We start from the raw sequence: 13,948 nt of genomic DNA, 5'->3' as shown, positions 1-13,948 counted from the left end.
TCATCTCTTGGTCTCCCTCTACGATTTTTACCTTCCACACTGCCCTCCAATACTAAAATGGTGATTCCTTGATGCCTCAGAACATGTCCTACCAACCGATCCCTTCTTGTGGTCAAGTTGTGCCACAAACTTCTCTTCTCCCCAATCCTATTCAATACTTCCTCATTAGTTATGTGATCTACCCATCTAATCTTCAACATTCTTCTGTAACACCACATTTCAAAAGCTTCTATTCTCTTCTTGTCCAAACTATTTATTGTCCATGTTTCACTTCCATAAATGGCTACACTCCATACAAAAACTTTAAGAAAAGACTTCCTGACACTTAAATCAATACTCGATGTTAACAAATTTCTCTTCTTCAGAAACTCTTTCCTTGCCATTGCCAGTCTACATTTTATATCTTCTCTACTTCGACCATCTTCAGTTATTGTGCTCCCCAAAAAGCAAAACTCCTTTACTACTTTAAGTGTCCCATTTCCTAATCTAATTCCCTCAGCATCACCCAACTTAATTCGACTACATTCCATTATCCTCGTTTTGCTTTTGTTGATGTTCATCTTATATACTCCTTTCAAGACTCTTTCCATTCCATTCAACTGCTCTTCCAAGTCCTTTGCTGTCTCTGTCATCGGCGAGCCTCAAACTTTTTATTTCTTCTCCATGGATTTTAATACCTACTCCGAATTTTTCTTTTGTTTCCTTTACTGTTTGCTCAATATACAGATTGAATAACATCGGGGAGAGGCTACAACCCTGACTCACTCCCTTCCCAACCACTGCTTCCCTTTCATGTCCCTCGACTCTTATAACTGCCATCTGGTTTCTGTACAAATTGTAAATAGCCTTTCGCTCTCTGTCTTTTACCCCTGCCACCTTTAGAATTTGCAAGAGAGTATTCCCGTCAACATTGTCAAAAGCTTTCTCTAAGTCTACAAATGCTAGAAATTTAGGTTTGCCTTTCCTTAATCTTTCTTCTAAGATAAGTTGTAAGGTCAGTATTGCCTCACGTGTTCCAGTATTTCTACGGAATCCAAACTGATCTTCCCTGAGGTCGGCTTCTACTAGTTTTTCCTTTCGTCTGTAAAGAATTCGTGTTAGTATTTTGCAGCTGTGGCTTGTTAAACTGATTGTTCGGTAATTTTCACATCTGTCAACACCTTCTTTCTTTGGGATTGGAATTATTATATTCTTCTTGAAGTCTGACGGTATTTCACCTGTCTCATACATCTTGCTCTCCAGATGGTAGAGTTTTGTCAGGAGTGGCTCTCCCAAACCCGTCAGTAGTTCCAATGGAATGTTGTCCACTCCGGTGGCCTTGTTTCGACTCAGGTCTTTCAGTGCTCTGTCAAACTCTTCATGCAGTATTGTATCTCCCATATCATCTTCATCTTCATCCTCTTCCATTTCCATAATATTTTCCTCAAGTACATCGCCCTTGTATAGACCCTCTATATACTCCTTCCACCTTTCTGCTTTCCCTTCTTTGCTTAGAACTGGGTTGCCATCTGAGCTCTTGATGTTCATTCAAGTGGTTCTCTTATCTCCAAAAGTCTCTTTAATTTTCCTGTAGGCAGTATCTATCTTACCCCTAGTGAGATAAGCCTCTACATCCTTGCATTGGTCCTCTAGCCATGCCTGCTTAGCCATTTTGCACTTCCTGTTGATCTCATTTTTGAGACGTTTGTATTCCTTTTTGCCTGCTTCATTTATTGCAGTTTTATATTTTCTCCTTTCATCAATTAAATTCAATATTTCTTCTGTTACCCAAGGATTTCTACTAGCCCTCATCTTTTTACCTACTTGATACTCCGCTGCCTTCACTACTTCATCCCTTAAAGCTACCCATTCTTCTTCTACTGTACTTCTTTCCCCCATTCCTTACAATTGTTCCCTTATGACCTCCCTGAAACTCTGTACAACCTCTGGTTCTTTCAGTTTATCCAGGGCCCATCTCCTTAAATTCCCACCTTTTTGCAGTTTCTTCAGTTTTAATCTACAGGTCATAACCAATAGATTGTGGTCAGAGTCCATATCTGCCCCTGTAAATGTCTTACAACTTAAAACCTGGTTCCTAAATCTCTGTCTTACCATTATATAATCTATCTGATACCTTTTAGTATCTCCAGGATTCTTCCATGTATACAACCTTCTTTCATGATTCTTAATCCAAGTGTTAGATATGACTAAGTTGTGCTCTGTGCAAAATTCTACCAGGCGGCTTCCTCTTTCATTTCTTAGCCCCAATCCATATCCACCTACTATGTTTCCTTCTCTCCCTTTTCCTACACTCGAATTCCAGTCACCCATGACTACTAAATTTTTATCTCCCTTCACTATCTGAATAATTTCTTTTATTTCATCATACATTTCTTCATTTTCTTTGTCATCTACAGACCTAGTTGGCATATAAACTTGTACTATTGTAGTAGGTGTGGGCTTCGTATCTATCTTGGCCACAATAATGCATTCACTATGCTGTTTGTAGTAGCTTACCCGCATTCCTATTTTCCTATTAATTATTAAACCTACTCCTGCATTACCCCTATTTGATTTTGTGTTTATAACACTGTAGTCTCCTGACCAGAGGTCTTGTTCCTCCTGCCACCTAACGTCACTAATTCCCACTATATCTAACTTTAACCTGTCCATTTCCCTTTTTAAATTTTCTAACCTACCTGCCCGATTAAGGGTTCTGACATTCCACGCTCCGATCCGTAGAACGCCAGTTTTCTTTCTCCTGATAACGACATCCTCTTGAGTAGTCCCCGCCCGGAGATCCGAATGGGGGACTATTTTACCTCCAGAATATTTTACCCAAGAGGACGCCATCATCATTTAATCATACAGTAAAGCTGCATGTCCTCGGGAAAAATTACGGCCGTAGTTTCCCCTTGCTTTCAGCCGTTCGCAGTACCAGCACAGCAAGGCCGTTTTGGTTAATGTTGCAAGACCAGATCAGTCAATCATCCAGACTGTTGCCCTTGCAACTACTGAAAAGGCTGCTGCCCCTCTTCAGGAACCACACGTTTGTCTGGCCTCTCAACAGATACCCCTCCGTTGTGGTTGTACCTATGGTACGGCTATCTGTATCGCTGAGGCACGCAAGCCTTCCCACCAACGGCAAGGTCCATGGTTCATGGGGGGGGGAATTGTCCACTATACCACGCCAAATGTCCTCTGCAAAACTATGTTGATATGCTCAAACTATACTCACACAAAGATTCTCATACTCTGAAATAAAGCAATTTTGGACAAAACTTTATTTAACATTTTACTCTTATTTTGATGCACACATTACACGCACAAAGTGTATACACTTACTTTTAAATTGTCATGTGTATGTTTTGTCATTGCATATTTTTTGTATTATTTTAATTAAGAGGTTGTCTACATTTGTGAGATATTTTATTAATTTGTTATTTTTCAGTGGTGGAAACAAACGGAAACTCAGCACTGCTCTTGCAATGGTTGGAAATCCATCTGTTGTTTATTTAGATGAACCAACTGCTGGAATGGATCCAGTTGCTAGAAGACACTTGTGGAATGTTATCTGTGATGCAAGAGAAAAAGGAAAGTGCATAGTTCTTACATCCCACAGGTATGGAATGATTTCGTCCATGAGTATGCTGGTAATAAAGTTCTTCTTTGTTGAACTGTTTTTTGTGTTTCAGACAATTTAAAACTTCCATCTGTCACATGAACACTGTTGTTACATTGCTAGTATAATGTCTTCACCTTGTTAAGGATGGAATTTGCCATCTTCCAGGTATTTCCAAATTGTATGTCTTGGGACAGTGTCATATGCCTACACTGTCTCGATATACCATGATAAGATTCTTCCCTAACATGTAGTGCATCACTGCTTCCTTTCTCGCAGCATAAATGTCATACACAATATTTCTGCCCTCTCTGAATCCATGTTGTTCTCATTGTAAGACAAGTTTCTTAATGTCTGTCATATTTTTTCTAACATCTTCAATGTATGGGACAACACTGAGAGGCAAATGTAATTTCCACAGTTCTTCCTAATTCCTTTCTTAGGCCATGGAATAGTTGCTTTTGTTCAGATTTCACAGTTGCTTTTTCATTCTAGATGACCAGACGTACTCTGTACAGCCAATGGAAACCTGATATCCCAGCTGCTTTTATCTAGTTTAATCTGAATTCATCAAAACACATTGTTTTTCATGTTCTTCAGTTCCCTTTCAAATTTTGACTGAATTACAGGATGTTGCTGACAATTTTCATATGTGTTGCTACTCTTGCCTCACTCATCCATAGATTCTACAAATAATGAGAACCTTCAGGGAAGTGGAAGGAGCCATGGTACACATTAACAAAAGACAAACATATCATAGAAACATAATAACTTAATGCTACTCATGCCTATGCCAACTAAATTATCTAAGCAAATTAAAAAGGAAGCTGCTACTTTTAATGGAGAAAACAGAACCATCTGCTTCATTCTCAGTTATATTTTCTAAGAAAGTACACTATCCAGACACCATTATGTAATGACCACTAAAGCTCAAGAGAGGCAGACCTGCCGGTATAAAAGGAGTCATGTTGTCAGTAGAGAAACAGTAACGATAGAATGCGTCAGTCAGGAGATATTGGTCACTTCACACATTAACTAGTTGTGGGATATCACATGACCGACAAAACCATCAGAGACATTTTAACTAATTTAAAGCTACCATTTTCCCGGTGTATTTGTTCTTCTAATAATTTCCTGGTATGCAGCCGGATCCTGTCGACATTCTGCCATGATATTTCGGCCCAGAGACGTCAGGCCGTCATCAGGTGAGTACACAACTACTGAAGAGCCCAGGTGCAGTCGCAGTATTTATGCCAAATCTCGCGCATGCGAAACGTACTGGCATCCTACAGTGCATGCGTCAGGTGTTGACATGCGCGGCATAGCCGAGTTGTACGTGCTGCCCTCGGTGGTGAAAATAAAAGATCATCTAGTCATTGAGTATCGAATGACACTGTCGATTCTGCTGTGATTGTATAATTTTAATAACAAGATTCCAATTTTTATCCAGCTGAAAGCCATTGTCACGATTTATAAGATTATCGGCAAGACGTATTTCCACTGATTCCTTGATTACGGAATCCCAAAATCTGGAAACCGGAGCTAAAATTTTTGTTCCATTGTATTCCATTGAATGTCCCAATGAAATACAGTGCTCTGCTACTGCCGATTTTGATGGTTGCCGCAGACGGGTGTATCTTTCATGTTCTGTACATCGTTCATGGACAGTTCTTGTCGTCTGGCCAATATATGCAGAGCCACATTCACAGGGAATTTTGTAGATGCCTGCTTTCTTCAGTTGTAAATCGTCTTTAACGGATCCAACCAGGGCCCAGTTCTTTGCTGGTGGACGGAAGATAACCTTGATTTTATTCATCTTCAGTAATCAGCCTATTTTCGACGACACATTCCCGGCGCATGGAAGAAACGCAGTTGATTTAAAGTCGTCATCAGCGTCCTCAGTGCGCTGCTTCTTGTTATGACAGTTGTGCATGGCCTTTCTTATTTGGCATGAAGTGTAGCCATTCTCTTTATAAACCTTCTCCAAGTGTTCTAATTCTGCGTGGAGGTTTTCATCATCCAATATTACATGCGCTCGATGTATTAATGTACTGAGAACACCGGCTGTTTGTGCTGGGATCTGGCTGCATACCGGGAAATTATTAGAAAAACCGAGACCAGTCAGACCTCATGTCAAGGGGCTGTCGAGTATTTAGAAATGCGCCTGAAATCTATGGAAGGAATCATTTGTGAGTTCCAAAGTTCCACTGTCAGTCCACCTAGCAGACTGACTGTGCATAAGGCGTTAAAGAGAATATAGTACAGTGGTCGAGCATTCCCTCTCGAGCCACACATTTCTGTAGTCAGTACCAACAAGGGAATCCTCCACTCTTGGAAATTCAGTTCAGGATGAGACTTCACAGGTTGGGAGTACACCTCAAGAGTGTCCACACATAGATGTCATAATGTGCACTATCCAGAATATTCCGAGAAAAAACCTTATATGGTCAGAAATAGCATTTCAGCATTCAGGTGAAATAGCTCAGTCAGTAGTATGCTGGAATGTCATACAGCTGATTTTATTTTGTTTTCTTAATTTTTTTGAGAATTATAACAACTTTTAACTAAAGTTAATGACCTAATGTATTATCAGTTCAATCATAAATAATTTTGTTTCATGTATGAAATGGCTCTCAAATGTGAATTACACTTATCAATAGTTTCTTTTTAATAAGCTGAATAGTTTCAAATGCATTTTAATGGAGATAAATTAAAGTGTTAATTACTGTCATTGCAATGTTATTACAAAATTGGACAATGCTATAAGCTGCAGAAAGGTTATAAATATTCATTAAATTTGAGGAACTGGTGTCTTTGTGGAAAATCAGAGTATAACTGGGACTAATGACCTCAGCAGTTTGGTCCCATGGGGGAGAGGGGGGCAGAAGAGTATAGATGTTAGCTCATTGTTTATACAAACAGTAAATGGTCAGGAATAGTCAACACCCGCACGGAACTAATCGAACAGTGAGCCTTACCTGCTAAAGTGCCATTAATTCCTGATTTTTGCAGAGACTGGCGTGTTCTGTACTGTGAAATAGTATTGACATTTTTACAATATAGTGAATTAAAAATGTCTGTCAATGAAGACATCACAAAAATACCAGAAGCTGCACTTTCATAGTACAGCAAAGTGTCAAAGGTGATATTGAAAGATGCTGTTGTTTATTACAAAAGCTTGCTTGAGCAAATAATTTGATGCCAATGTAATCTTCAATGACAATATCTTGTGCTTGTTAAGGAAGAAGGAATATTTATCCTAATGGGAATAAAAAAGAAAAAAAGGAGGAACTCAGTTCCTGAACATACGATTGTTTTGTTGAAGCCTGGAAGAATTATCAACAAGTGACTACGCAGAATTTACAACAGTGGGCTTCAGCAGCAGCACAACAGTTTACAGATTTTGAATTTTAAGCTTTGGACAGGTGGGTTCATAGATTCAAAAATAAGCACAGAATTCGTCAGCAAAGAGTGAAAAGATTTGTTTCAAGAAAAGAGACAGCAATGATCGAAGAAACCCTTGCAGCTGCTGACACTTTTTGAACCCAGACATTAAAATTGATACTGGATTTCAACAAAGATTTTGCTATCAACACTCATTAGCCAGGTATTTATTGCAGGTTATTTAAAAATTCATTCTGCTCTCTATTTTTTACAATTCTCTGACAAAATACTTCAAGTTCAGTTGTTTTTTCTATCAGATTGTCAATATCAGCCAGTGTACAACAGGATCTGGCTGTCAAAGGTAGAAAAACTATTTTATCAAAAGACATGACATGAATAAAGTGACACTTGTACATATACCGCTCATTATGTTCTCACTCTGTCTGGAAACAATCTGTTTCAAGTGTTTGTTTACAAGAGTCAATCGGTAACTTTGGTCACCGAGTTCAAACCACAGTAAAAGAATACGAGCAAAATTTTAAAAGCATTGTAGTAACATCTTCCAAATCTGGGAAGCTAATGACAGAACTGGATACTGACTTTTTCAGCCAGTGTTTGAGGTCTTATGTGGGTGAAGAATGGCTTCTGTTAATTATTGACTCTTGGGACAGACAAGCAAAGCCTGAATGATATGACAAAATCTTTCAAGGTGATGAGAAATCACCAACATGTACAATTAAAGTGATTCTTCCGAAATGTACTGCAGATCTTCAACCAAGTTACGCCTATTTTTATATACAAGTAAAAAAATCTGGTAAAGCATATATAAAACTGTGCTTATTGTATTGAAAATAATAGAGAAATAAATTCTCATGAAGACTGTCATCACCAATTTTTAAGAAAATGATCCGATATGCCCAGTATATCGAATTATGAGACACAATGGTTGACCACTACTTATCTTAAGAACACAAAATTGTTAGTCCTATCACTAAAAACATATAAAACTACAAGAAACTATCCCAAATTTCAAAACTATTAGTTCGGAAATATTAGGAAACCAGTAGATTGCTACTCACTGTAAAGTCATAAAATGTTCCATTGAATTGCAGACAGGTGCAACAAAAAGACAGTTACATGTTATAACTTTCAGCCAAAGCCTTGTTAAGTAAAGAAAACACACACACATTCACACAAGCAAGCACACCTCATACATACACAATCACTACCACCGATAGCTCTACTTCAGTCATCGGTAAAAACATCTCCAAATGTATGCTAAGACAGTGATGCAGATTTGTCTGCAAACAATCACAAACCAAATGTCCGAAGGTCCTAGAGAAGCTCTCCAAAGAGCAACTACATTCCAAAGAGTAAATGTATCTCTCTCAGAATTTATTGTTAAAATACTAGAGCATTTGTTGAAGCCATCAGCTGATCAGGTTCCTAAACAGGTATTCAATAAAACATCATATGTTAGCACAGTTTAGGGGAACTGGGATGTTACATGGTCCCTTGTGGGAGTGAAAATATTGTATAACCACTTTCCATGATCCACACTGTACTAGTCATTTTACTTTTTCTTTTCATATGATTACCGAATGGATTTTGATTATACTGCTTAAGGTAACAGTGGCAGCTTACCTGATTAGTAGCAATTTTGGTGCTACTTATGAAACAAAGTTGGAATATGATTACCTTTACCAAATGCCCCTTAACAATCAGTGATTGGTATGTCCATGGCCTAATATAGTGACTGGCCTTCTCATTTTGGCAAATACTCCAAAGAAAATCATGAAAATCTGGAGTAAGACCACCCAACCTCATTTTACATTCAGGAAATATTGGTTCTCCAGATTTAGATGTTGCCAATTACAAAAGATAAATTTATATTTTTTCGTGGTTATGCAATGAACAAATTTGGATGTGTAGAACTTCCTCTGAATACTCTTTTAAGTTACTGCTTTCCTGGACCTTTCTAGGCAGATGGGGAAATAACAATATAACCTGAGTTTGTTCACACATTTACCGTAAATAACTGCAGAATATCCCCAAGCCTTATGCATGTATTGGATTAACCTGGTTTCATGTCCCTTGAGAATGCACACACACCAATTCTTATTCCTATTACCATGTCAATGGAGAGCACTCCACTGACAATCTTAAACCACTGGTTTAGTCTCTTGTATCCTAGTTGTTCTAATTTCTGTTGCATGTTGTACCATCTCAGATTTCTTCTATGTAGCTCTACCACATTCCCCTAAGTAATATCTTCTTGCTGTCAGCTCTTTCATCAGTAGGCCTAATATAAGCAATCCTCCCAGTTGCTCATCTGACCCATCCCAATCATTTTGGCAGTCTTGTTAGGGCATGTGCAATTAGATTTTTGTTTCCTTTGATATATTCTATACGAAATTTATATTCCTGCAATGGTGATGCCCATCATGACAATCTTGGTGTAAGCAATTTGCACATTTACAAAGTGCAAAGTGCTTGGTGATCACAGTAGACTACAGTTTGTGCAGTATATAAATAATATAGTTGGATTTTTAGAATGCATGTATAACAGCCAATGCTTCTACCTCACTAGTTGTATACAACCTTTCACAACTACGTAATAATCCTGCTTGCAACTGCAATCGCACAAAATGTTGGTTGGCCTTCAGTTATCTAAATTTGGAATAAGCAGGTGCCTAATCTTACACTAGCTGAGAGTTCTTCATTAATCCAAATTCCAGTTTTATATCTACGTGATGTAGTTGTTTGAACATTAGTCAAGGCATGTTATATTTCTGCAGAAGTGTTCTGACATTCTTGTGTCCAGTGTCAAGTTATATTTCTCCTAAGCAGACTAATGGTTCTGCATTCATGTTCTAGTCCTGTGTGAACTGACCAAAAATTATTACCATCTTAAAAATCCTTTTAGCTGCTACCTGGTTTTGGGAACAGGAATATTCTTTATTGCACTAATCTTTGTAGTGTTATGTAGAGCACCTGTTTCATTGATCAGGTGCCCTAAAAACTTTATCTTCTTCAGCCTAAAATGTGATTTTTGCAGATTGGCCAGTATTCCTGATGTTTAGAAGATTTCAGTAGACAATTCCGCAGTCCTAAATCCTCTTCCCATTTTCCTGTTACTGTTAATATGTCATTTTTGAATTCTGTTAATTGACTGCTCAATTCTGATAGCTAAAAGTGCATTGAGAGTCATTATAAATATGTCTGCACTTACATTGAGACTGAACGGTAGTACCTTGAATGGATAACTTCTCCCAGTATATACAAAAGCTGTATATTTTCATGACTAATCTTCTAACCTAATTGGCAGTATGAGCTATTAAGGTGAGCACTTGGTCCCTTAACAATTCTGTATGAGTTTGTCAGATGGTTTCTGGATGGGTTCTGACTGGCACAGTTACTTTATTTATGACATGGGCCTCTACCACTAATCTCACTTTTCATCCTGGTTTAGGCATGACTAAAAGAGGACTGCAGTATGGGCTCTTTCATGGTTCAATTAAGTCCTTACTATTTCTTCATCTACTGGCTTGCTCTGGCTCCAAGGAATAGGATAGGGCATATTGCAATGTGTCGTATGTGGAAATAACTTCTAAATGAAAGATAAATCCACATATTGTTCCAGGTTGAAATATTGACCAATTGTTCCCTTTGTTCTAGGTCAAGGCCATCAGCTTCTTTGGATTTGTCTTGCACCTGTTCTAATATACCAAGAAGCTTCATACTTTCTTTTTTAAGTGGGTGCTTCTTTTACTTTTCCTTTCCATAATGATGGTAGACAGTGAAAACTTCATAACTTTATCTGTCTGTGAAAACTCTTAAATTTCAGTAACCAATAATTCCATAACCAAAGAGAGATTTGAAAGTGCATGGATTTCTCTAATTTGTCAATAACTAGGTTTCTGCACACAGTTACAAATGTAAGAACTTCCGGTATCACTTTGTGTTACTTTTTAAGAAACTGTTTCTGCTTCACCTGCAAAATTTAACAAAGTAGAGTTACGAGGTTTTCATTGCCTGCCAGTGATAATTTGTATTCGATTCCCATGACCTGTTTCCTCCCTTATGAGATCTACTTGGGCTATAGTTCCGTTGTCGCAAAAACTAAAGCTACCAGTCGAGAAGTCTATTTTTAAGTCCTTCTCTCTTATGGTACCTAATTCAATGATACGGTCCTCAATTAAATTATAAACAACAAGGAACACACATACCAAAGCTGCATTTCCTATTTTAACCTACAGCACTATGTGTATCCATATGTTTTGTGACCTGGTACCGATTACTCCAATGATCTTACATTTATGGGTAGGAAATGTTGGGAGTTCTGTCTTTGGGATAATTTCTTAAATAAATCGTTTGATATCGTGATTGTGGAAACTGTTGAGGAGGCTGTTTCAGTCTCGGTTCAAAAGGGGATGCACAAATGACAATGAGCAAAGGTTAGTAATGATTCTTGCATATGTAGGAAGATCTATGCTTGAAGCATACAATTACTGCTGTTGTACCATAGCAAAAGATCTGGCAGAGAACCCAAGAAAATTTTGGTTCTATGTAAGATCACTTTGCAGGTCTAGTTCTTCCATCTAACCACTAGTTGACCAGTCTGACATGGCAGTTAAAGATAGCGAAACTGAAGCTGAAGTTTGAAATTTCACACTTAAGAAATCATTTATTCAGCAGAATTGTACAAACATGCCATCATTTGACCATTGAACAGATTCTGTGTGGACAAGACAGTAACAAGCATCCCTGGCTTAGAGAGAGGCAAAAAGAATTGAAAACAGGTAAGTCGCCAGTCCAGATGGAATCCCAGTTCAGTTTTACGAAGAATACTATACAACATTGGACCCTTCACCAGCTTGTATTCATCATGAATCTCTCACCCAGTGCAAAGTCCCAACTGAATGGAAAAACACAAGTGACACCTGCATATAAGAAGGGCAAAAGAGAAGACCCACAAAATCACAAGCCAATATCCTTAACATCAGTTTGCTGCATAATCCTTGAACATATTTTCAGTTTGGAATAATAAATTTTCTTGAGACTTGAGTCAGGGAAGTGGTGTCACATATGCTCAACTGTGCAAACAATTTGGTGCATATGAAAAACTATGGACATTCAAGAGAGGACAAGGTGCACTTGTTACAAAAACTGGTGTTTGCATGTTTCAAGGATGCTCGTTACAATTTACAGAATGTGCGTGATAGTAACCTACTTCATTATGCTCATCAAATTGCATGTGACAGAGATTACAGTGATTTTAAGACAAGCAGTGGATGGCTGCATACCTTCAAAGAGTGCTACCAAATTGGAAGAAGTAAGATAATGAAATTTCAAACAGAGCGTCACCTTGATGGTGCACAGTGAACTGTGGAATTTGCCCAAAAATTTGTAGATTTTTTGATCATTCAGTAAAGTATTTGTTTTCAACTCCAACCAATCAGTATTTGAAGAGAGAATCCATATGGAAGGAACCCAGGAAATTAAAAGTACCAAGGGAGTTGTGTCAATATCAAATAACAGTGATGTCTTAAAGCATTTATATACAATTTACTAGCTGTTAATCTGGATGATAAACTGGCTCGAATGTTATTTATTGTGCTGCAAGAAGTTGGAGGTGCTCTGCTCCCTACAGTTCTTTCTCATGCGCATGATCTTGCAAGGAGAGTCAGCAATATTTGTGTCACAGCAAACAAGAGTGGGAAAATGGACATAAATGCAACAGCTGTGGTTTGAGCACTGCTTTTAGCCAGTAGCTGGTCAAAATAACTTTCTTTTGCTTGATTCCTGGTCTCCGCATAAAAATCAAATTCCTTTCAAGCAAGCTATCTCTCCTGAAAAGTGAAATTGCAGTTCATATCACCTTGAACCACTGAACAAATTTAGCCTCTGGATGTTTGCTTTTTCATGACTATAAAAGATATTATCACACTTTCTGCAGCTATGCATTAAAGTTAGCCAGTTTCATGATAAGCTACATGACAGATTGTTTTGCATTTGGTTGCATGCCATCACATTCCATCAGTTGTCATCACCCTGTTACACCAATATGATTCTATATGCATTCTTTAAGACTGGATACCTAGTTGAATGTTATGCATGGTTTGTAACTCCCAAGGAGTTTGCCTGCAATCTTAATGGTGTTCATTGTACAAGTTAATGGTTTGTTTTGAATATTGCTTGAATGTCGATGATGTCTGTTCCATGAAGTTTAATACATACATCTCATTGGAGGTTGATCTCTGCACCTCTCGTACACTCATTTTCTATTGCCCTCCTGATGCACATGGGGAGTCATTAGCACCTAATATTTTTCCTGGCATGATTCTTAATAAAACACTTTCAAACAAGACTTAGTAAATACTGAACTTGTGACCTCGCTCTAAAGGGGTTCCTTGTTAGACAAAATTTCTTGTTGGCACAATGAATGGCAGTTGGCTCTGCCTGTAGAAAACTGTAAGTTAATGTAGATGAGTAAGAGAAGCAAACCCTTATTATTCAGATGTAACATTAATAGTGTCCTGGCATAATGTTGCAAAGCGATGTTAACTGGAATGAGCATTTAAGGATTATGGTAGGGAAGATTTGTTACCAGTACTTTCTAACAACACACAAGTGTTACGGAGATGCTTTGGGAACTCAAACAGGAATCGCTGGTTGATTTATTTGGGGGAGGGGATGAAACTGTGAGTTCATTGGTCCCATCAGATTAGGGAAGGAAATCGGCCACACCCTTTCAAAGGAACCATCCTGGAATTTGCCTGCAGTGATTTACGGAAATCACAGAAAACTTAAATCAGATTGGCTGGACGTGGGTTTTATCGTCATCCTTCCAATTGCGAATCCAGTGTGCTAAACACTATGCCCCCATACTCGGTCAGTGGAGGGAAGGCAGAGTTCTTGTGTAGTAACACTGTAGAGAAAATTTAGAGAACCTGCATTTGA

General features: G+C 38.2%; 1 protein-coding gene across 2 annotated transcripts in view; it reads left to right on the top strand.

The window, feature by feature from the left end:
• The window catches only part of LOC126336278 (phospholipid-transporting ATPase ABCA3), a 639,220-nt gene that overhangs the window by 571,601 nt on the left and 53,671 nt on the right, over positions 1–13,948 (top strand). For both annotated transcript variants that reach the window (XM_049999794.1, XM_049999793.1), the window contains exon 28: positions 3,431–3,601. In XM_049999794.1, coding sequence (XP_049855751.1) covers positions 3,431–3,601 — 171 coding nt within the window. The remainder of the gene's footprint in view (positions 1–3,430; positions 3,602–13,948) is intronic.

Source organism: Schistocerca gregaria, chromosome 2 (genome assembly GCF_023897955.1).
Source record: "Schistocerca gregaria isolate iqSchGreg1 chromosome 2, iqSchGreg1.2, whole genome shotgun sequence".
Taxonomy (NCBI): domain Eukaryota; kingdom Metazoa; phylum Arthropoda; class Insecta; order Orthoptera; family Acrididae; genus Schistocerca; species Schistocerca gregaria.
This window is presented reverse-complemented; position numbering and strand designations above follow the sequence as displayed.